The sequence below is a fragment of the Mastigoproctus giganteus genome, chromosome 1 (genome assembly GCF_048544385.1).
Source record: "Mastigoproctus giganteus isolate SK-2022 chromosome 1, ASM4854438v1, whole genome shotgun sequence".
NCBI classification, from domain to species: Eukaryota; Metazoa; Arthropoda; class Arachnida; order Uropygi; family Thelyphonidae; genus Mastigoproctus; species Mastigoproctus giganteus.
The window spans coordinates 256,670,730-256,696,630 of NC_143575.1; the positions used below are offsets into that span (position 1 = coordinate 256,670,730).

The 25,901-nt window shown below is 37.0% G+C and overlaps 1 protein-coding gene across 2 annotated transcripts in view; it reads left to right on the plus strand.

Moving 5' to 3' along the window:
- The window catches only part of IntS4 (integrator complex subunit 4), a 97,986-nt gene that overhangs the window by 46,038 nt on the left and 26,047 nt on the right, over positions 1-25,901 (plus strand). For both annotated transcript variants that reach the window (XM_090385799.1, XM_090385793.1), the window contains 3 exons: positions 8,662-8,804; positions 12,720-12,835; positions 23,640-23,773. In XM_090385799.1, coding sequence (XP_090241925.1) covers positions 8,662-8,804; positions 12,720-12,835; positions 23,640-23,773 — 393 coding nt within the window. The remainder of the gene's footprint in view (positions 1-8,661; positions 8,805-12,719; positions 12,836-23,639; positions 23,774-25,901) is intronic.

A 25,901-nucleotide genomic window follows, 5' to 3' on the forward strand; every position in this document is an offset into this window, starting at 1 on the left:
ATTCTTTTTATTGTTTTCTCTTTCTCCACATTCTCTCTAAGGTTCAAATTGTTACCACAAGAATGAAACAGTAAACACAAACATTGAAACAGTATTAAAAATAACACTTTACAGATGGGACTTTTGACTCATTGCCACAACACAAAACATAATCCCAAATTAATAGGGCAGCTATTGTGTTGATCACAAATATGGATTTAAAATTAAGAATATAGGTAAAGAGGTCTGTTCGCTCTGGATTCATTCTGTATAATCTATTATGTAGCACAGAGCAAAATGGAAAGTAAAATAAAATAAATGACAGGTTTAATGTTAAATAGTAAAACAGAATGTGTTAAATACATACAGTACAAAAAGCTTTCGGTTATTATGGTAACCTTCATCAGTTGAACTGAAAGTTTAGGAACGTTGAACTTAAGAGCATGTAGTGCCAGTCATGCACAGTCAACTTCAAACAGTTAGCTGTTACATCATGCAGTTTACTGTGCATGATTGGCACTACATGCTCTTAAGTTCTGCATTCCTAAACTTTCAGTTTAAGATTTTTGAATCACTGGTCATTTCTTGGTTCAGACAGAAATAAGCAGAACAGATCTTTTAAACATTCAAATACCAACAAGTTGTCATACATACGGGATTTGAAACTTGTTTCGTTTTTTTTTTTTTTTTTTTGTTAGTTGTTGGTGCTTCGGCTTTCTGTGGCCATATTGCACCTCCCAAGGTTTTTTTGTATTTTCTACTCTGATCCAAGTCCTAGGTGGGTTCAAACCCACGACCTTTGAGTTGCCAGGCAGGCACTTTACCCACCCGGCACCTCCGTAGCCAGGTGGGCAGGAGCAGCAGTGCGTAGCACACGCTTCTTGATTAGACCGGGGTTCGAGCCCGTAACCAAATACGGAGGATGCGGTAAAGTCAACGAATGACTACCACATATCCCCAGAGCAATATGGCCTTAGTTGCTAATGCTCCTAAAAACCAAATAACAACAACTTTACCTGCCTGACTAGCCTGGTCGGCCTTCTTTCTTTTAGTCACAGAGTTAGGTAGTGATGTCTGTACTCGGTGATATGCCTACATTCTTTCTGTTATTTAAAGTAAAAAGCTGTTCATTTGAATAATAGTCGACCTTTGTGCATTAACTTTAAAAGTGCTTTAACTTTAAAAATTGTATATTTTTGCAATAAACCAAGCAGACAGGAGGTAAGTTTTGTAAAATGTATATAGGGCCTGAAATAGGATTTTTATCAATATAAATTACTGATGTATATTTTCTGTAAATATATTAATATTAGCAATGGCCACATGGTGCAAGGATGCTTATGCTGTATCAGCCAAGAAAACAAATAAATAAAATAAAATAAAAATAATAATAACTATGGGATTTTGCCTCCTGCTTGCTTTGCTTGCCAACCTCCACGCATACTTTTCTACATAAAATGTAGAGATATGACGGAGTAAGTCAAACCTTTTTTACGTAAAAGACACACCTGTTTAAACACACTGGTTGATATCTAATTAGGAAATGACCTATGTAATTATTTATCTGTGCATTTGTAGCGATGTAATTGCCTCGCTCACTTATACCACTTGATCTGCATCTCTCTTCTCTCATTGGCTACCCCACCCCATCATGCAGCATTCTCAAGGTGGAATAAATATCATTATATATTAAGAATTATTAATATGTATAATTAACTACGCTTTTACCACTTGGAATTTTTAATATATATTTTATTAAGCATAGCCTAAACTAATATATACAATAGTGTGACGTTTCGGGTGTCTTGCCGATACCCATCATCAGACCTGCTGTTTGGGAATAGAGATAAAATTAAAAAAGGTGAGGGTTACTAATTAGATTTGCACCGAAATGTTGCACTATTGTATACAGGGTGATTCACTACCACTGCGACAAACTTGCAGGAGGTGTAGGGGGCACAAAGACGAATTGGAATCACATAGCATTGCAGGGTCCGAAATGCCTTCATCATGCGGTAGAGGACGTTGAGCGGGAGGTCGCATGAACAGCGATCCCGCTGGAAGTCAGCATTTGCGAACCGGTTCCCAAGGCAGTAGGATGGACGAGTATTCAAACGTTGAACTGGCCGACATGCACCTCGCGTATGGAGCTGGGAACTGTAACGGGTGTGCCGCTCTGCGCTTGTACCAGGAACGTTTCCCGCACAGGCGTGCTCCTCATCATACAGTTTTCACACGTGTGCACAGAAGGTTACATGAGACTGGTTGTTTCACGAGAGGTACCATGAATCGAGAGTGAACGACGAGGACGCCAGACAATCAGGAGAATGTCCTACGTCTTGCAGAAGGCAGTACGAGTACTCGAGCGATAGGCCAACGATTGGGTATTTCTCAATCCACTGTATGGAGGATACTTCAACAAACCAAATGGGTTCATACCATCTGCAATGCGTCCAATCATTGGAGCCTACGGATTATCCACTCCGGAGGACTTTTGCTACTTAGTTTCTTCAACAGAGTGCGGCAGACAGTGCATTTGCTGTGTTTGTATTGTTCACGGATGAGGCAAATTTCACAAGAGAGGGAACCTTCAATCAACATAATGCCCATTTGTGGGCTTTGGAGAACCCCCATGGTACGCGAACACATGCAACTCGACGCCGTTTCTCTGTCAATGTTTGGGCTGGCATTGTTGGAGACCACCTCATTGGACCGTACCTTCTGCCCCCTCATTTGGATGGTAGGGCATACTTGATCTTTCTTTTTTTTTTTTTTTTTTTTTTTTTATGAAAATCCCAAACACGAAAGGTATCAAAACCTATAGTACTTTAGTACCGTGCATGGGTTGAAGGAGAAGTATGGGGGGGGGGAGATGCCGGAAACTTTGCTCTAGAGACTAAACATGGGTTTCACCACTTTAAGCCTCCAATAAGCAAAGTGGTGGTATTTCACCGGTTGATGAAAGTCATCTACCACTTTTAATCTACAGCAAGTCCTGCCTGAACTTATTGAAGAAGCACATGTTCCTCAGTCGTTGTGCCGCTCAATGTGGTTCCAGCATGATGGGGCTCCCCCACATTACACCAATGACTTCCACCAACACCTAAATGTTACATTTGGACAGCATTGGATAGGTCGCTGTGGTCCAGTTCATTGGTTCATTGGCCTGCTAGATCGCCGAACCTATCATGCCTGGACTTCTTCTGCCGGGGTCAAATGAAGACATTGGAGTACGAGACCCCCGCTGATTCAGTTGAAGACCTCGTCGCTCGCATCTCCCCGGCATCTCTGTAGCTGCCGGGGAGATTCAAGACACGCCAGGAATCTTCCAGAGCATTAGGGATTCCATGCGGCGGCGCTGTGAAGCCTGTGTGACTGCTTCTGGTCGAACTTTCGAACACCTTCTGTAGCATGGCTTTTGCCAATGTAAAACTTGTCATTAAAATGATTTCTGTTACACTAACAAGTTGCTGTTTCTGTTCTTTTTCTTTGCTCACGCGACCTCCCGCATAATGAAGGCATTTCGAACCCTGCAATGCTATGTGATTCCGATTCGTCTTTGTGCTCCCTGCACCTCCTGCAAGTTTGTCGCACTGGTAGTGAATCACCCTGTACATTAATTAGTTTAGGCTATGCTTAATAAAATATATATTAAAAACTCCATGTGGTAAAAAAGTAGTAAATTATACATATAATTCTTAATTGATAGCAACCGCATAACGTCCTTCCCCAGCTATATCGCTGTGTAATTATTTACCTGCATTTACATAGGTCACTAAGGAAAAGGCCTTTTGCTTCAGGTTCCATAATGCACTAGGAATATTGTTGCATCTGAAAGAGGACTAAAATATTTACAAACTATACAAACATTTTAAAATATTTACAGAATACTAAACTATTTACAAATATACCAATTATATTGGGATGATGGTTCCCTTCATCAGCTGACATTAATATGCAAAAGACGTTACAATGGAACATCAAACAATGCTGGGCATGGTCATGTATTAGACCGTGAAGCATGTGCACGAGGTTAGTGAACGTTATGGAGGCAGTTGTCTTGCAATGCATTAGCATTAGTAGAGGCACATGATGCAAGAAAGCAAGCTTATACAGCATCAGCCAAAAAAAAAAAAAAAAAAAAAAAATCCCATTTCACTGATCCATTCATTCCAAATGTTTGTTTAATTCTGCCTTGAATTTATTTAAGCTATCAGCTGTTGTTGTTGTTGATTGAATTTTATTGGTGCATTAGAGCTATCAGCTTCCACAACAACAGATGGAAGTTTGTTCCAGCAATCAAAAACCTGCTGGCTGAAGGCAAACTTCTGCAAATCTATTCTACAACTGTCCTTCCTCAGTTTGAATCCGTGCCCCCTCCAGTTTATAATCTGAGCAAGAGAAAGAATCTCATCATCATTAAGCCTGCTCAATCCATTCAAAGCCTTATACACCTCGATCAGATTGTCTTGCGGGTGCCTAGTCACCAGAAGCTGCAATTTGCAGAACTTAAAGCCTTTCTTTATAAGAGCACCCCTCTGTTCCCTTCACCATTCTTGTTGCCCTTCTCTGTACTCGTTCTAGCAACTCTACATCCTTCCTAAATTGAGGCTTCCAGACCTGCATGCAGTACTCAAGGTGTGGCATGACCATTTCCTTATACAAGGGGATAATCACCACCTTATCCCTGCTCGCAAAATTCCTGTATATCATTGACAAGACCCCCATGACCTACTCTTGCAGCCTGTCTGCACTGTTCAGAAAACTTCATATCTGACTGTACAATTATCCCCAAGTCTCTTTCATTCTCCACTACCCTGAGTGTAATGCCACACAGTGTCTCCATTTCTCTGTGGTTACTGCTACCTATATGCAGTACTTTGCATTTACCAATGTTAAACTTCAGTTGCCACTTCTCAGCCCATCTACCCAACTTTTCCAGATCCTGTTGCAGCAGCATACTGTCATTAACAACCCTGCCAACCTTTGTATCATCTGCAAACCTTGACATTACGCTTGATATTCCTTCATCTACATTATTGATAAATATACAAAACAACAATGGGCCCAACACTGAACCCTGAGTGACACCACTAATAACATTAGTCCTCGTGATACCCATTGATCACCACTCTCTGTCTCCTCCCACTCAACCATCCTTTTATCCATTGTAGCAACTTGCCTTTAATGCCATGCTGCTTCAATTTGTACAGTAGTTTTCCATGTGCAACAGTATCAAAAGCTTTCCTGAAATCCAAGTATATGATATCAAAATTATTTTTTGCATTGTTCCTTTGTAACGATATCATAGTATCCAATCAAATTTGTCAGACAAGGCTTTCCCTTAACAAACCCATGCTGTGTCTGAATTATTACTACTGTCTTGTCTAGATGATCCTGCAATGCTTCTTTAACCAGTGACTCCATTATTTTACCTGGAACAGAAGACAAACTACAGATCTGTAATTACTAGTGTCACTCTTTGATCTCCCTTTGTGAATTGGAGATACAATTGCACATCTCCCCATGGGGACTTCCCCCGAGTGCAAGGATGCTCTCATAATTATGGCTAATGGTTTGCTTACTTCCTTTGCCGCCTCCTTTAATATAACTAGATAGATCCCATCCATCCCAGGTGCTTTTCTTATGTTAACATCAACAATTTCTCCTCCACTTTGCTCTCAGTTATTGCAAAATCATTTAACTCCCTGTTAGAGTTTGATAAACAGCTGGCCCTCTCCTCCTTGAATAACTCCTCATGTGTGATTGTAGATGCAAAATACTCATTTAGTTTGGCAACTGTCTGAGAATGATCATGTACAGTCAAACCATTGATATGAAATGGACCAATCTGATCCATCCATCCCCTTCCTTTTGCGATGGCATGTGTCCCTCATATGTGCTTTACATTGTCAACAGCAAGCGTCTGATTCTGCCCAGTAACCCATTTGTGTTCCTTCCATTTAACATCACCAGCCTTGTGCACATGCTTCACTGTTTAATACATGACCATGCCCGGCATCATTTGATGTTCCATTGTAGCGTTTTTTGTATATTAATGGTAGCTGATGAAGGCTTATCATTATCGATTTTTCCAGTGAATTGGATCACATTACATGATCAAAATATGTCAATCGTAGCTTGGTGATCTTGACTTCCCCGTGATGTTTCTGAGATTCTTGAGCTCATTCATAAAATTTTGTGGTTGAAAATACTGGAATAGGTTACCATATCTTTCTCCAGCAGTGGCAGTATTATATGGCTGTATAGGTCTTTACTAATTAAAACTCAAAGACTTTAAAAATCTATATCTTTTCCAATAAGGTGATATTTTGTTTCAAAATTAGATACAACTAGTCAATGTGACAAACCCCCTCCACCTAATTAAAGTCTCCTACATTCGTAACTTGTTGAATTTAAATAGCAGCTCATCAAACTTTCAAATACCAGTGCTATGCTAAAGCGTAGGCAGCTGGAATTGACAGTTAGAACAAAGAATGCTCTAACGACCAAAACAGAATTATCGTAAATTTAGCGTAAATATTACCTTTCCATGGTTATAAATAGTCAAACCTGATGAATCTTATCACACTATACTTGAGTTTCACAAAATAATTTAAAATAAACACCTTAAAAACATGTGTATAAACTATTTAGCGAGAGCACATGTAAAAGAAATCATCAAAGCTTACTGCCATTGCTGGCCACGTAATTATTTACATGGCCAACAAAATGATGTATATAATTATTTACCTGCGCATTCGTAGTGATGTAATTGCCCCGCCCTCTTCTCCCATTGGCTTGTATAAATATCACTAGGAGGAAAACTTTTTTAATGTATAGAGAGATAAGAAGAAAATTTTTAAAAAATAAATAATTAATAAGAGAAAAGGAAATAGGTGACCTATGCATTTCCCTCCTCCCATAGGTAATTATCCAGCTGACCTTTGAATTTCCACAAACTGTCAGCCTCTACCACCCATGTAGGTAATTTATTCCTGTAATTTATAACTCACTGGCTAAAATAAAACTTCCTGCAATCCAGTCTAAACATCTCCTCACCCACGTAAATTTAAATTATGGCCCCTAGTTCTAGAATCATTTATAACTGTGAAGATTTTGTCCTCGTTCATTTTACTTATGCCTCTCAGAGCCTTAAACACACCTCAATCAAGTCTCCTCTAAGGTGCCTAGTTTCCAAGCTCTGCAACCCACATATTTGAAGTCTTGTATGGATGCCCTTTTGCCGATCTCACCAGGCGAGTTACCCACCTTTGGATCCTTTCAAGAAGCACAATGTCTTTCTTTAGGTGCGATATATTAGTTTTATATTAGCTCACTTAGCTTCTATTATATTTATTAAAATACAGTGAAATTGTACTTTGAGATATTTTTCACTGGACAATAGCATGTATTTGTGTTACATCCTTTAAATATTAAAATGCATTATTGTTCATTGGTTTCAATCACATTTTTTGTGAGTGATTACAGTAAATCCCCGCTATTCGCGGGGGTTACGTTCCTGAGAAATGCCGCAAATACTGAGTTATGGCTCCCATAGTAATAAAGGGGGTCCGTTCCAAAGTATGAAATACTGTATATAAGAAAAACTAGTCTAAAATTTTGTCTATGTACGTATTATATGTACCTTCATAATATGACTATGTACATAGTGAAATGCAAGCATATGTCATTGAAATGAAAATGAGAAACAGTTTAATATTAAATGTAATATTTATTAGAAATTTCAAACAAATCTTTCAAACCAGCACCTTTGCTAGCTAAAAAAATTATCCTGCCAGTGCTATCACCAGTTTTGCTAAAGTGTTGATAAAGGAGTTTTGCCTTTTCACGAATGATGAGCAAACTTAATGGAATTTTATTTTGAGTTTGGTCTTCTATCCACAGATTTAAAGCTTTTCCATTTTTTCTAATTTAACATCACGAGTTATAGAGCAAATTTTTGAAGCAATTAGCGCGTTTTCACAGACACCATGGCGGATTTTTTCTTCCGATTTCTTGATTGATCGTACCGTTGACTCATTGATTTGATAATTTCACATTCACATTTCCCTTGTTATTCATAGCCATATTTTTGTACGGATTAGAAAAAATTTGTCCAAATAAAGTCACTTTCTTCTGTTAACACACTCAAAAAAGTCTGTTTTACACTGCAAAATGGTAGATTTATCAATTTTGTAAGCATATAAATTTATTCAATTTTAAAAGCATATAAATTAAAAACAAACGATGAAACCTTCCATGGCAAGCGCATAACACATACCGAACAAGGATTGGCGAGAAACATCCACGCTGGCAATTTTGTCATCCCTCTCCCTCCACCCACTGAGTGCTGTTTTGACCGGGAAAGATAATTTTAGCCACGCCCATGTTTTTTTAAGGCGGAAAATGTTCACGGCACTTTAAAATTCACATTTTTTTTAGGTTTCATTTTATGTTAAATCAGCGACTGCGAATACAGATACCGCGAATAGCGGGGGTTTACTGTATTTTGTATCATTTATGAATAAAATTCAGTCAAATAGAAGTCAAACAACCATAGAATAAAATCTGTGGTTGTTTGACTTTGTCATCATTCTTTTGTCTCACAGTTATATAATTAATCCTCAGATTTTTGTGTTTAAAGAAATTTATTTTTCCATTATTTGGATTAACTTATAGGATTATTCCATGGATATTAGAGAAGCACTGCATGAGATACTAGGAAACTGCCATCTCTCTACAAAGGCAGGACTTAAAGCTTGTTTTAATAACTTATTAGAAAATATGAAAAGATATCCACAAGATAAGAGGTCAATTTGGAGGTAAGCCCAGTGAAAGTGAATGGCTATTTTTTAAACACTTTGTGCTTTTTATTCAGTTTTCCTTTGTGCATACATTTATTATATATTGTTATTAAGGTTTAATGGCACAAGAGCTGCAATGGCCATATTGTGCCATATATGATTTTTGTATGAGTATGTGTGTGTGTTTGTGTGAGTATACTTGGCAGTGTATAAAAGATAAAAGACTAGGTCAATTGCTAAGATTTCATAGTAAATACTAGTTTGTATATGCAGTTGTGATGCTGACAGTGTCATGTGTAGATATCATATAATATGACAGGTTAGAACTTCATTTTAATATGCTGAAAGTGTAATTTCATAGCAAAGTTGGCATAAAGTGGTTATCAGGTGAGAAGTCTGGTAGCATCAGAGAGCTAGTACATGTAGAAAATATTTGTGTGTTTTTTGCTAAAGTGCAATATATTGTGATTTATAGAAAACTTTCACTCTCCTCGAAAACCTAATAGTTCAGGAAGTGAAAAGAATAAGAAACAGACAGAATTAGAAGCGTGTCAGGAGGTCCATTCTTGCACAGTGGCACTCAAATCTGAGGAGTTGGAAAGCCAGGAGGGTGGGTCAAGTTTTTTGAACCTTCTGAAAACCTTATCTGTATGTGTCAAGCCAAGTGGTATGGTGCAGTATTGTGTTCAGAGATTCCATTGCTATTGAGTAATAACAAGAAATTGACTGGTTGGCCATATATGTACATATGGTTTGCAGATCTATAAAATTTCATATGCAATTATTGTACAACCACTGTGGTACAAAAATAAACATGAAATTTATATTTTTATTAGTAGGATTCTTCTGTGAAAGTGGCACAGGTTTCTAGAGTTTGTAATATAAATTTATAAATTTATTACAGAATTTGCTTCCACATTAAAAGAACATAGAAACAAACTCTATAGGAAATTTATTTTTCCAAAATATAATTGTTTTCATGTTTAATTGGGAAGGGGGAATGTATTTTCTCCTTTTTTTGATAAATTTTGAAAAAATATTTTTTATTTTTAAATTAATAAAAATTTTTAACACGATAAATAACAGCCACCATGAAAATCACGAACTTTCGTATAGGTAAGTCATTAAAAAAAAAAAAACTTTCCATTTCACCTATCCATTCCCTCCAAACTTTTGTCTGGTTCTTGAATTTATTTCAGTTGTCAACTTCCACAACAACAGATGGAAGTTTGTTCCAGCAATCAACCACTTGCTGGCTAAAGGCAAATTTCTGCACATCTATCCTGCAACCATCTTTCCTCAGTTTGAATTTATGTCCCCTCAGGTGTGCAATCTGAGCAAGAGGAAAGATTCCATCAGCATTGTGCTTGCTCAAATCATTCAATGCCTTATACACCTCAATCAGATCACATCACAGGTCCCTAGTCTCCAGACACTGCAATTTGCAGAATTTAAGCCTTTCTTCATAAGAGTATCCCTTTGTTCCCCTCACCAAGCACATTGCCCTCCTCTGTACTCATTCCAGCAGCTGTACATCCTTCTTAAAATGAGACCTCCAGACCTGTATGCAGTACTCAAGGTGTGGGCTGACCCTTGTATGCAATACCCCAAGGTGTGGGAGGTGATTATCCCTTATACAAAGGGATAATCACCTCCTTATCCCTGGTAGCATGTCTGCACTACTCAAAGAATTTCATATTTGACCACTCAGGTCTTTTTCATTCAACACTGCCCTGAGTGTAGTATCACACAGTTAGTACATTACTCTGGGATTACTGCTACCTATAGGCCAAACTTCGCATTTGTTAACGTTAAACTTCAGTTGCCACTTCTTAGCCAACTGCCTAACTTTTCTAGATCCTCTTGCAGTAGCATACCGTCATTACTGTCATTAACAACTCCGCGAACCTTTGTATCATCTGCAAACCTGGACATTAAGCCTGATATAAATTCATCAATAGCATTGATAAACATAGAAAATAACAATGGGCCCAACATTGGATGCACTGCCTTAGATTTTATGTTTCTTAACTAACAGGATAACTCCTCCTCCCTTCTTATCCTGTCTGTTCTTTCTGTGCACATTGTACTCCCCAAATTTAAATTCTGCATTCCTTATATCTGTGTGACACCATGTCTCTGATCTCCCAACAATATCCACATCTGATGTCTTTACTAGCACTTCAATTCATCAAATTTATTTACTATACTTCTAGCCTTGGTCTATATGCAAGTATACATGCATCTGCTCTTACTCTTAGTTACCCTAATGCAGCCCATGTATTTGCTTGTTCCATGATGACTCCCAGCAGTCCTTGAAATCCCCAGCACCTTGCTTTCCAGACTGCTTCTCATTCCAATAGAAGCAGTGCAAGGACCACATTCACTTCTGTGTGCAGCTATTGTTAATCTATTAGTCTGTATATCCCCCCCCCTGCCCCAAGCTATCAGTTTTCTGATCTACCTAACACTGCCTCAATAGCATCAGCAAATATTCTTGCACCCTTTCTATTTAAGTGTATCCCATCCCTGTAGAAGCAGTCTCTCCTGTTAACAAGCACAGACCATGCTGAGAAAACCCATGAGCCTTGCACAATCTCTCCCTTGCTGAGATCAACCAGGCTCTTATCATATACTCCCTCCTATCGTGTCTAGGCAGAAGGGCAGACACTTTCAAATCTCATCCCTGTAGATGCAGTCTCTCCTATTAAGAAGCACAGACCATGCTGGGAAAATTTTTACCCTGTGAGCCTTGCATAATCTTTCCCAGGCCGAGATTGACAAGGCTCTCATCACATGTCTGAGCAGAAGTGCAGACACGCCAACCGGGCTAGCCAGGTGGGTAAAGTGCCTGCCTGGCAACCCAAAGGTCGCGGGTTCGAATCCTGCCTCAGGCTTGGATCAGAGTAAAATGCTAAAACTTTGGGAGGTGCATTATGACCACAGAAGCCGATGCGCCAACAACTAACCAAAAAAAAAAAAAAAAAAGTGCAGACACTTTCAAATTTAATCCTAGCTAAAACTTTGGGAGGTGCATTATGACCACAGAAGCCGATGCGCCAACAACTAACCAAAAAAAAAAAAAAAAAAAAAGTGCCGACACTTTCAAATTTAATCCTAACTTTATATATTTTTTTTCCACATTGGCCTGTACTTGTTAAGTAAGTCTGCAGATCTCCTACTTTTAATGTCATTAGTGCCAACATGTACAGCAATATCACCTGTTGTGCCACCCTTAAAAGATGATATCAACCCTACAACATCATCAGCTTTTGCCCCCTGGCAGACATACTCTGGTCTTATTCCAACCTATCCTTTTTGCACAATATGTTTCCCTGACAATAGAGTCACTGGCAACAACTAGCTCCTGTGGGACTAGTGGCTTCTGCCTTGGGGATTGCTGCTGTGTTGCATGAGGTGCCTGAAGTGCAAGTATCAAGTAGTTAATGCAAGTACAAGTAATGTAAGTATCTCTGTAATAAATATAATAAATGCTTGTACTGCATTTACAAATTAAATTTTAATCGTTTGTATAACCTTTAATAAGTTTCTGTAACTATATGCCAAGAGAAACTATTGACCATACGTTTTTTGCGAAGACAATGCTATCAAATGACAGCAAACTACTGGTCACAATTGACCATGGGTGTTTCACAATTACATGCTGTCAAAATAAAACAAACATGCATATTACCGAACAGGCACACTATTGCATGACTATGGCTAAAATTTATCCGATGAATAGCTTTAACAATAGTTCATTATTTAGACTAAATATTTCCATTAATGTAGTTATACAAATTTGCAGATATAAAGTACAAATTTAATCTCTTTTACCCAAAGAAAATTTTCTGTTTATCAATTATTTTAAAGTTTAAAACCTGTTGTTTGTATTTTCTTTTCCTGATGTGCTTATTTCTGGCATTTTTGCAGGTGTTTGCAACAGCTTGGTGCTAAGCATCCATATTTAACATTACCATTAGTGCCAGAGTTATTAGGGATTCATCCATTTCTAGATATGCCAGAACCAGATATTGAAGATCCTTCATGTATCCTCTTTGCTTTTTTTTTTTTTTTTTTTGTAATCATGTGAATTATATATGGAACAAAAATGTTCATAAGTTTTATCAAATAATGAAGACAAATCCAGAAAGAAAAATATGTCATAAATACTTGTCCAAGGCTGTCTAAAATCAACTTGCCATAGCATAGCTAATACATTGCCATTGAGTATAATCATGGTAGTCGGGTTTCTCTTCAAGTTACTATTAAGATTGTAGATTTTTTAATTTTCAGTATTGTATGATTAATCTGTTTTTTGTCAATGAGAAAGCTATTCCTGATAATAAATGGAAGTTAAATAGTACTTGAATGGAATGACATTTTATCATCTACAGTCAACTTCACTTTTCTTTGATGATGTCTGCATTTTGCTTAGGTGTAAACATCAAGAATATTAGAACTATACTGCCCTTTATCATTCCTTACCCTTTACTAGGTTGAATAAAAGGTGGGAAAAGTTTGGTTTGTCTTAGAATTAACACGAAGCCACTTAAGACTGAGACATTACTATATGATGTGTGTGTAAATTGCATGTATTGTGTAGCTGATTTGCTGATTATCTGGATGAAAAAGCAGAGTCCCAGAAATACCATGCAACTCTCATTTGATATCAACTAACTATGCCATTGTGATGTGAAAAAAAAGACCTATAAGAGTTTCCTGTCTTGGTGGACTGCAAATCAGTCTTATTCCACATGTTGGAAAGACAGCAATTGTAATCACTGTACTAGCTGCAGTAGCCCAAATCCTCTCATATGGTGTTAACTCTCTTATAGTGGAGTGCCAAACAACAAGTTGCCTCTCAGTATTGCACTAATTTTAATAAGCAGAATTTTTTCAGTTTTTTGGACAACTGATTTAAGCTTTCAGTATCTTTTACTCCAGTAGAAGACTAGGAATTACAATGGGCAATATTAACCTACTGTTTCTAATGTTTCCACCTAGGCAAAACACAAAGATAGTAAAGTGAAATGTGGTTGACAAGGTTGCTGTATGGATCAACTATCTGAATGCCACTAGCTTTCCCACTGTTAAACTAAAAATTCTATTCTAGTGCTATTCATTCCCATTGACAGACTGTATAGTTAGACAAATCTTCAAATTAAAAACTGTATAGTCCCAACCATAACTTGTAGAGCCACCTCAGTATTATAAATAGACAGTTCCTTTATCAAAGAACAGTAAAGACTCATGTATATTTTCAAAAATTGAATGTTTAGTGAATAAAACAATTGTATGCAATGCCCTGTATAGGTTTAGTAGATATCATTTAAATTATAAAGAAAAATGTGTCTAAATATTTTTCATATTATTGATATAAAATAATTGAAATACTGTTTTACTTTCTGATACTTATCAACTTACATTTTTTCACAATCTCAGGCAGATTCACTTTTTTAAATCTCATGAAACTTATGTTGAAATGTTCTGCTGTAAATAAAGAATCCATTTTCTATATGTCGTGGTTTATTTTAGTGTGATATAACATACCCTGTATATTATGAACTGCATCATTTTATTTGAGATCCAATTTGTGAAAGAATTTAGGTTTGCAGGACTCTAATTTGACTTATTATTATTAATCTATTTAAAACCTGCAGTATCATTTCTAACTTGAAAATAATGGGGTTTTTTTATTAATTTATCATATCCCACAACTCTCTACTTGGCTTTCTTCATTTCTTGAGGTTAAAATTGCTTATTTAGTTAGAATGTTGGCTATCTACTGGGAGAACCAAAATTTTACATCTTTGTTTGTTCTTTTTTAATAATTATAATTTATTGGATTATCTTTTATCAGTTTTAGTAAATAAATTTTAATTTTGATGGTATAAAATTTTATATACAATATATCCTTTGTAAATTTAATATTGGATTATGTGAAAAGGGATGTATTTCAGTCACTACCATTCCTTAACCAATGATATAGGACTTTATGTGCATTTTACTACAGATTGTTTGAAGTATTTCAAACACTCTTTACTAAACTGCACTTTGAATTTCAGTGTAAGTGTATACTTACAGTGAAATTCAAAGTCTGAATTGTTTCATGTGACTTGTTAATAGCATGTCTAATTAAAAAAAAAAAAAGCTGCAGGCAAACATTTTAACAAAATTGAATGGAGCTATAATGAAAATTTGCTAGTGTAGAGCATATAGTATCATCATACAGCACATGGCACCTTTAAATTTTATATTTCTATTCATTTCCCCAAGAACTGCATGGGGAATCACGGAGAAATCACATAACTGTAACTCATGTTATGGGTGCACATATAATCCATTTTGTTTACATCACTGATGTAAACAAAATGGATTACATGTTTGTTGATTTTGATTATATAAAATACGTGATTTCCTAATGCAGTTACTGTGAATCGCCATGTCATTTCGTGTACACAGTTACTTTGAAAGAATGATTGTGAATGTGTTCAGAAAAAAAATACTTTAGAATTGGAGAACTTAAAAAAATTAAATGTTCTTTTTAAGGAATTTGCAATGAGGAATGTGAAATGTTTTAAATTTCTTGCACATAACATCAAAGACTGCTGAGTTCCGTTTTTGTCACCATAATAGTCATGTAGCTCGATATATATGAGCTGTGCTTTAAAACGAGCACTGTGTTATTCATTATGTAGTAGGTGGTAGATGACTTTCATCAACCGGTGAAATACCACCACTTTGCTTATTGGAGGCTTGAAGTGGTGAAACCCGTGTTTAGTCTCTAGAGCAAAGTTTCCGGCATCCCCCTCCCCCCCATACTTCTCCTTCAACCCATGCACGGTACTAAGTACTATAGGTTTTGATACCTTTCGTGTTTGGGGTTCTCATAAAAAAAAAAAAAAAAAAATTGTACATCCTTCTAAAGAGAGGTTATTTATATTTTGGTATATTATTTGTAATCCATTCAATCAAGAGTGATTTTCTCTCTTCTAACACTGTCACTCATTCAGTAAACTTTGTAACATAGTACTAACTATTCTTGCTAATTCCAGCTGGTGTCATAGAGCACTTACACAAACCAGTTACCAGTTTGACAATACCTTAGAGCAGCTGGGAGAGAGAGAGTGTCTATTTTTTTTTTTTTTTTTTTTTTTTATGTAAACCCCAAACATGAGAGGTATTAGAACCTATAGTACTTAGTACCGTGCTTGGGTTGGAAGTTGAGAAGACGAAAGAAGATATTTGTTGACATTGGACTTGAACTTCTGTAGACTGTAATTTTCAGGAAGTACGTATGAAGGAAGGTTGTTCCAGAAAACGGCAGTTGAATGAATAAACGAAGAAGATGAAAAGTTGGTTCTGTGAGTTTGAAGTTGGACAGTAAATGGATGCTGGTTGGTGGCGGCACGTGTTCGAACTGTTTTGAAAGAGAGAGCAGGAATTATAGAAGCCGATTCCGAAGAAGAGTGCCCATGGAAGTATCTGTAGAAGACGCATGCAGCAGAAACAGTACGTCTATGAGACAGCAAGTGGAGAGACTTTGTTAGAGATGAATCATTAATTAACCTAACTGCCCTCTTCTGAATGGAATCAAGAAGCCTGAGAGAGGTTTTGGGGGCACCACCACAGATATGGGAACAATATTCCATGGCAGGGCGGATTTGCAATTTATACAGAGTGAGCAGTTGTTTGGAAGAAAAGTAACGCCGAGAGCGAAAGAGAAAACCAAGTTTTTTAGATGCGGAAGAAGCAATATTTGTAATGTGCTTGTGCCAAGAGAGATTAGAAGTCAGGGTAATTCCCAAAAGAGATATATCATTTTGCCTAGAAATCGGAGTGTCACTAAAGATAAGCATAGGAGCAGAAGAATCCTTTTTGCGAGATATAAGACAAGACTGAGTTTTAGAAGGGTTGAAATCAACTAAGTTGTCTTTGCCCCACTGGAGAATTACCTGAAGATCGGCATTTAAGGAATTGGTAGCAGAATTTCGAGAAGTTGAAGCTGATTGAGCAGGACAAGATTTCTCAAAATGGAAAGTGGAATGCAATGTGCTATCATCAGCAAAACTATGGATAGGATTTCCAGTCAATAGAAGAAGGTCATTAATATACAAGAGGAAAAGAGTGGATGAAAGAACTGAACCTTGGGGGGCATTAGTGGAGAAGTTAGAAGACAGAGAACCATCTACCATCACCCTCAGTGAGCGATCAGAGAGAAAACTGGATAACCAATTACTAAAAACAGTTGGCAAACCATAAGATGGAAGCTTGTTTAGAAGACCTTTATGCCAAACACGATCGAAAGCCTTAGAGATGTCAAGGGCAACTACTTGTGTTTCACCGAACCTTTCCATTGAATTAGTCCATAAATGGGTAACATAAGCCAGAATATCACCAGTGGATCGACACTGACGGAATCCATACTGGCGATCGTTGATCAGACGGAAGGTTTCTAGGTAGTTTAAGAGTTGGCGGTTAATTGATTTCTAAATTACTTTAGAAAGAGTAGAAGTAATTGCAATGGGATGATAATTGGATGGGAGAGATTTGTCACCCTTTTTAGGAACTGGCTGGATATGAGCAAATTTCCAAGCAGAAGGAAAAACACCTTTGGAATAAGAAAGTGAAAAAAGGCGGCAAAGAATAAGAGTAAGTTTAGGAGCACAGGTTTTGAGAACAAGTGGAGAAATACCATCGGGATCTGGAGCTTACTTAGCATCAAGATTCATCAAAATCCTTCTGACATCCTTTTGACGGAAGACCACAGGAGGCATTGAATGGAGCACGTTGGGAATGGTCGGAGGTGTTTTACCAAGATCATTAATACATGAGCTGGAAGAAAAATGGGATGCTAGCAGGTCAGCTTTATCCTTGGCTGAAGTGGCAACAGAACCGTCTGGTTTGGACAGATGTGGGAGCAGAGGTGGGCAAAAGTTGTGGCCAATAGCTTTGGGAAGAGACTGTTATTGTTGTTATTTGGTTTTTAGAAGCATTAGCAACTAAGGCCATAATGCTCCAGGGATATGCGGTGGTCATTCCCTGACCTTTCCGCATCCTCCGTATTTGGTGGCTCACGGGCTGGAACCCCGGTCTAATCAAGAAGCATATGCTACGCACTGCTGCTCCTGCCCACCTGGCTACGGAGGCATTTGGCAAGAGACAAGAATGCTCGGCTACCATTAGGGCAAGAAGCAAGTTTTCTACTCTTAGCCTGTTCAAACTCTAGTTTGGACTGATTAATAACTGCTTTACAATTGTTGCCAGCTTTGGTGTAGGCAAAAAATGAAACTGAAGAATTAGAAACAACCAATTACGATATGCAACATTCTTCTCTTGAACAGCCTTAGCACATTTATTGGAAAACCATGGTTTAGATAAAGGACAAGATTTTAAAGTGGAGTGTGGGATGAAGGATTCCATTCCTGCAAGAATAATTTCGCTGACATGATCTGTGCAAACGTTGACATCAGCAGTTTTGAAACAGTAATCCGACCAAGGAAAAGAAGAAAAGAAGTCTCGCAGGTCATCCCATTTTGCATTCTTGTAATGCCAAACAACACGAGGTTGGGAATAGCCATGAGATAAAGGTTCCATTGGAGAAGAGACAATCACAAAGTTGTGATCTGAAGTGCCTAAAGGACCTCTCACTTCGACCGTGTACTTAGAAGGGTTGTTTGTGAGAAAAAGATCAAGTGGAAGCCAGCTGGAGTTGTGAACATTAAAATCACCAAGGAAAATTACCTCCGTTAGGAAAGTTGGACTGCAGAAAGTCAAGTTGCAAAGAGAGGAAGTCAAAGAGTTCCAAGTGATTAGTGGAGTTGGGAGAATGATAGAGACAACAGATGAATTTGACACAGAGGTAGAGAGATTTTGAGCCAGAGAAGATCAAAGAGAGGAGATTCCAAATTGCCAAGTCTCTGACAGGGAATATCAGAACGGACATATGCACAAGTACCACCTTTGAGGCGAAAGGAATCATACAGCGAATAATTTGGGCATCTGAGATGAGCAGTAGTTGAATCAACCGATAACTGAGATTCTGTCAGAAAAAGTACATGGGGTTTGGCCGACTGCAAGTGGAAATGGACATCGTTGAGATTAGAATTGAGACCACGTATATTTGTGAAATGAATTAGGAAGTGCTTGGGAGGTTTAGATCTTTTCGCAGATAAGCTTGCTCTATTAGTTTGACAATTCATGGTGTATTCAATAGTAAGAAAAAGTGGGTGGGACATGCTGTATAGGTAAACAGGGCAAATGATATCTTAGAGGACCTTGTAGAACTATGTCTTCAGTAGCGTTACAGGTATTATGTCATTGACTCCAATACAATATGAGATGATTTACATTACCCTCTATATTAGAGAAGGAAAACTCTTCCAGTTAATTTGAGATGTTTCACTATTAATTTTTACATTCAAGAGAAGGATGATATTAAAAGAATTAGATCGGAGTTCTCCAGAGAGTGGCAAAATGATTAGGTGCATTCTGGACTAGGAAGAACAACCTATAAATTTTTACCTGAAGTCTCTGACTATAAGAAATAATGTGCTTGGTTTATTCCTGGACTGTTCCCTACCTTTCTGATTATTGGTAATGGAAATATGAATTCTAAACTGTTTGCCTTGGGACTGTCTGATACTCCTCTTTCTCAGTGTGGTGTTCTCGAATCTGTTGAACATCTCATTTTTGATTGCCCATATTATGTAGATATAAGAAATGAATTGCAGCTGTTGACCAATGTTTATGTTGATACTGAATTGCTGGACTTTCTCATGAATAAGGAAAATTTCAGTGCCTTCTCCTTGTTTGCTGAAAAATTATTCAAGCATAGGAAGAGTATTGTTAATGTTCAAGTTACATAATCCTGTTATAGTTCTATGGCGAACACTCTTTACAAGTTTACTCTTTCCTTGGATTTCCAATTTCCTCAATCAATTTGTTAAGTTGTAACTGTGATTGAGATTTTTGAATTATTTTGTTTTGTATATAGAAATATCTAGTGAAGGCAGTAAACTTGGCTGTTTCACTAAGGGACAGATTTAGGATGTTTACTGTGTAAAATTGCAAGTTGAAATATCGTTATAAAATTTTTTTGTGGAGGCAGTAAATCAGTTTGTTTCTCTCAGGGCTTGATTATGGATGCACATATTTTGTAAGACGTAAATGTTGCCTTTTTTTTAGTTTACTTATGACCTTCTCTGTTCATCTTCCAGGGGATGATGCCTCTTCCTTTATCCTCTTCTTTTTATCTCTTTCCTTCCCTCCCCATTTCCCATACTTCTCAATCTATCTTCCTGCTTCTATTCTTATTGGGGTTTTCAAAATTTTCTGAAATCCCTCTATGTGTCACCTCCTGGATTGTAGTCCCTGGCACGTCTCCTCGTGGCCAAGGTTGGGAGTCAGGGGCCACCTGGTCCCCTGGCTGCAAAGTCACCAAGTGCTGGCACTGAACATAACAACACACATACTAACGCTTGCCTGCTTTGGCTTTGCCTTTCAGATGCTACTGTTGCCTATAGAGGAAACCCTGGAGACCGCAAGCAAAACAAACACACCTTGACTACTAGAAAATTATGTATTTGATTACAATTGTGAAATTTTACCTTGGTTCTGTGGAATTAAATCTTTTTTTCTTTTTTTTTTTTTTTTTTGTTCTTGAAAATTAAGTTACTGTTTACAGTTTGTTGAGCCAAGTTAAAAGACAAAAGATATAAAATTTTATGTCACGTACCTTAATAAACAAACTGAACAGTTCTGACATCCTAAAAAGTCATTTTAACATATTATATACATGTTGAACTGTGTGAATAGTAATGGTGGAAAAATAAAATTTAGTCTTGTTATCACATATGAAAAATTTATCAAATTTCTCCACTATACAATTGTTAAGTTCCCTGTATCGACCAAATCAATGTATAAGTGGTGGTAAATAACACAAGAAAGCAAGCTTATAAAGCATCAGCCAAAAAAAAAAAGCCAAAGGTAAACTCCCTGAAACACTTTAGTCAGATCGCCTCACAGGTGCCTTGTCTCCAGATGCTGAGTTTATAGAACTAGTCATTCTTGGTAAGATCTCCCTTTTGTTCCCCTCACTAATCTCATTGTCCTCTTCTGCATCCACTCCAGCAGATCTACATCCTACTTAAAATGAAGCTTTTTGACTTATTGTGAATTAATTTTAAAATATTTTAGGAATCTCAATTCTTTTTTTTCCTTTTTTTTTTTTTTATGAAAATCCAAAATATGAGAGAGAGATTAGAAAATACAGTACTTAGTACTATGCATGGGTTAATTATAAAATATTCTAAATATTTAAAAATATGGGACACTTAGATAAGTTATAGAATGTCTTAATATACCGTTTGAAATTGACTCGAAGTTTTAAATAGCATAAAGCTTAATGAGCGGTACTCACCTTAGATAATCTGCTGTGTTATGTGGAATAGGATGGGAGAATAATTTTGAGGCTTAAGTAGTTTAAAATAATTTAGAATAAGTTAAGATTATGAATGTGTGAACACAGAATTAATATATGCTCAAGGAAGTAGAAGTGCATAACTTCGTCCCTGGTTGTCATTGAAGAATTAATTTAAACTTTAAAAATATTAAAGCTATTTAAAAATATGTAATATACGAGACCGGTGAAGACAAAAGTCATGAACGACCGGCTTTTGTATTAACGTCATCAGTTGGCAATACTAAAGTGAGAAGAAAATGCATGTTTTAAAGACTTCTAAGTTCCCATGATACACTTTGTAACATGTGGGAATCTCAAGTGCGTGAGATTCCAGACCGGGGAGAGGTTGGTGGGTAGTTTCATGACGTTAAGTTTAGTATTATGGTGGCACCATTCTATAATGAGAGCTTTGTATTGAAAGATTTTGTAACTGGATTTTAATTTTACAATTGTGATGGCCGAATCAACTAAGGGGTTATGGTTGTGAGAATGTACATGTTGTGTGAGTTCGGTACTAGATTGACTAGTCCTAAAGCTGTTATGTGGTAGTAAGCTCGTGTGTTGGAGGTTTTTATGGAACCATACTTTGTGGTGGTGCTCCCGATGTGCACGTTGCAACCTTTGTTGACACTTAATTAAATATACAATATTGTTCATGCCATTTATTGGGTATTTGTGTGTTTCTTTATATGTATTAAACAGTGACCCTAACTTATTGTATGAAGAAAATATAAGTGTGATATCATTGCCTGCAAACACTTGGCAAACAAATATTTGGCCTCCCCATGGGACTAGGAATTTCAGCCCCCTTATCAGAGATTTATTTAGCAACTATCGAAAACCAAGTACTAAACCTTACCCTTCAGGGATTAAACTTTATATGCATTATGCAGATGACATACTTCTAATAGGAGACAGAACTACAATTGATAATCTCTTTATTAAATTCAACACAATAACATGACAGATTAAAATACACACTTGAAACAGAAGTTGACAACAAAATCAATTTCCTTAACATCACAATATACAAAACAGGCACCGAACTAGGATTTACAGAAAACACACACACACACACACACACACACACACACACACACACACACACACACACACACACACAAGGAAATATTTACATTTCAAATCACATCACCCACTTCGTCCAAAAAAGGTCGTCCTTTATAATCAAATTCACAACACTATAAAGTACAGTTCTTCACAAGATGATTTATCTGCCGAATTACAATATATCACCAAAAAGTTCACGACCAGGAAATACCTGCTTCAATTAATCCAACACATAATTTCTGTTGCAAAGAATAATGTCACTAGCTTATCCAAACACAACACAAAAGGGAACACGCGCGTCATTCTTCCCTATCACGGTAGTCTCTCTAGACAATTCCGCCAAGTGTTTGCAGGCACTGATATCACACTTATATTGTCTTCATACAATAAGTTAGGGTTGCTGTTTAATACATATAAAGAAACACACAAATACCCAATAAATGACATGAACAGTATTGTATATTTAATTAAGTGTCAACAAGGTTGCAACGCATGCTACATTGGGAGCACCACCACAAAGTATGGTTCCACAAAAACCTCCAACACACGAGCTTACTACCATTATAACAGCTTTAGGACTAGTCAATCTAGTACGAAACTCACACAACACGTACATTCTCACAACCATAACCTCTTAGTTGATTCGGCCATCACAATTGTAAAATTAAAATCCAGTTACAAAATCTTTCAATATGAAGCTCTCATTATAGAATGTGCCGCCGTAATACTAAACTTAACGTCATAAATACGAAACTACCCACCAACCTCTCCCCGGTCTGGAATCTCACGCACTTGAGATTCCCAAATGTTACAAAGTGCATCATGGGAACTTAGAAGTCTTTAAAACACACGTTTTCTTCTCACTTTAGTATTGCCAACTGATGACGTTAATACGAAAGTCGGTCGTTCATGACTTTTGGCTTCACCGGTCTCATATATTATATATTTTTAAATATCTTTAATATTTTTAAAGTTTAAATTAATTCTTCAGTGACAGCCAGGGACGAAGTTGTGCACTTCTACTTCCTTGAGCATATATTAATTCCGTGTTCACACATTCATAATCTTAACTTATTCTAAATTATTTTAAGCTACTTTTTTTATGTCTCAAAATTATTCTCCCATCCTATTCCACGTAACACAGCAGATTATCTAAGGTGAGTACTGCTCATTAAGCTTTATGCTATTTAAAACTTTGAGTTAAAAATATGGGTTAATTATAAAATATTCTAAACATTTAAAAATAAAGACTTTCTAAAAATTTATATATGTTCTTACATTCACACCTTAAGCTAACCAACCACCTTAACTATTATTAGATATCAGTGTTCTAATTTTAGTTTTTAATGCAGCAGCAAACTGTTCTACAATGATGCCATTGTTTGAAGAGCATGCTTTAAAGCATTATTCTTATCTGAGAGATACACTACCATCTGTTGTGCCCCAGTTGAAGGTATATGACTCATTCTTTACTTATTTTATCATATTCTGTTTCAGATATTAAATTAAGATCCCCCCTCCACTTTCCTTGGGAGGGTATACCTGTGACCTTTGTTTAAAGTTTAATTTTGCACTGTATTATATTCCAGATTTCCTTCTTTTTTTGTGTGTGTAGTATTATAACTTATTTTGGCTTAAGTGTTTAAATTCCTGCTTTTGGTACAATACATCCCATGGAGCAGTCACTGTGGACAGTAATCTGTAGTACAGTCCGATTATTCTACATACAGAGACGTGTAGTATTTTTGAAAGAAATACTTAATTTGTATTTTACAGTATTTCCTGATACCTTTGTTCTTTAAACCATTTCTAGATTAGGTCGTTGATGAAGTACAGATGAAATGTCAGTTAACATAGAAACTAAAATCAAAATCAGAAGATAAAATCTTTTTTTTTTTGTGATATTAAATACCATTTTTTAATTTTAATGCATAACAAGAAATATTTCTTTAGTATAATTTGTTTTTCTGTGTGATGCTGTTTCAAGGAGACATCAAGAAAATAATACATCCTCAACAAGTTACAGTCAGTGTAGTGTGCCCTTTCCAAGATGGCTCCTCTACAGGTAATCCTCTATTTACAACAGGGATTTGTTCTTGGAAAACTTGGCTTAAATTGAAACATATGTAGGTTCCAATCAAAATAATTGGTATAAATAAAGGACCTACTTCTGTGTGGTACTGTTTGTCTATAATTTGTTGTATTGTTCAGCTCATTTGCGGTGCTATTGTAGCATTAATTTTGAACAGACCATCACTCTGGTTCAATGGCTGTAATAGTGAAGTTGTGTTTAGTAGCAAAAATGCAATTTAGACATTGTAAACAAATACAACTCAAACTATATTTCACAAATTAATTGAGAGATGTAGTTTGAGTTGTATTTGTTCGCAAGGTTTTGTTAAGCAAATTTTTATTTGCACAACAATCCTTAACCCTTTCAGCAGTAAGTTTCCTGCATGTGAGTGGGTCCCTCACATTGAATTTTCTTAACAGTGAGCTCTGTGGAATTAATTTTTTCATGGAATTTTGAATGAAGCTTCATACATAAATGCTTTAAAATGTTAATACAAAGGGTACTAGGAAAGTTTTGCAATACAGCTTTCTTTATTTAATTTTTTCAGAGTAATTTCCTCTACATTCAATACACCTCTCCATCCTCCGAAACCAATCTTTAAACCAGTTCTGCCAAGTTTCACTAGGGAGTAAAGCACACTCGTTGTCCCAAGCCCGTAGAAGGTCCTCATCACTGGAAAACCGCCTCCCTTTTAGCTTCATTTTCACATGCGGGAACAGTGCAAAGTCGCAGGGAGCAAGGTCTGGACTGTAGGGAGGGTGCTCGAGAAGTTTCAGTCCTGTCGTGTCAAATATTCGGTGCAGGCTTTGGCGCGGTGAGCTGCAGCATTATCGTGATGGAGGTACCAGGTGTCCATTCTTGACTTTGGCCGCAGGTTCTTCATAGATCCAATGACTTTAGGCAGGCATTGTTCAGTATACCACTTAGCTGTGACTGTCTTCTGCGTGTCCTAAACAACACGTTCCACAATTCCACTCAATTTGAAAAATACAGCTATCATTTTCTTCTTTACAGATCGGGATTTTCTGACAATTACGGGTGTGTCGTCATCATCAAAGACCCAAACTTTGTTTTGAGCCTTGGTCAGCAGATCGTAATAGTACAGCCAAGTCTCGTCACCTGTCACGATGTTGTTCACATACCGAGATTGTCCCTTATCAAACTTTTTTAACATCTCCCGACACCAAGTCACACGTCGTGTCATCTGCTCTTCAGTCAGTTGATGCGGCACCCAGAGAGAACAAAGTTTCTTCACGTGCAAATGATCTTGCAGATTCGAACGAATTGCTGGTGCATTTAGGCCCAAAGTATCCTCTATCTGTTGGTAGGTCACTCGCCTGTTTTCGTCAAGCATTTTCTCACAGCAGTAACGTTTTCCTCCATAACTGACGTTCGTGGCCTTCCCGGCCTCTCAGAATCCTCCAGAGTGAAATTTCCCCTTTGGAATTCTCTATACCACCTGAATATCGTTGTATGATGTGGACAATCATCATCTAGTGCAAGAGTC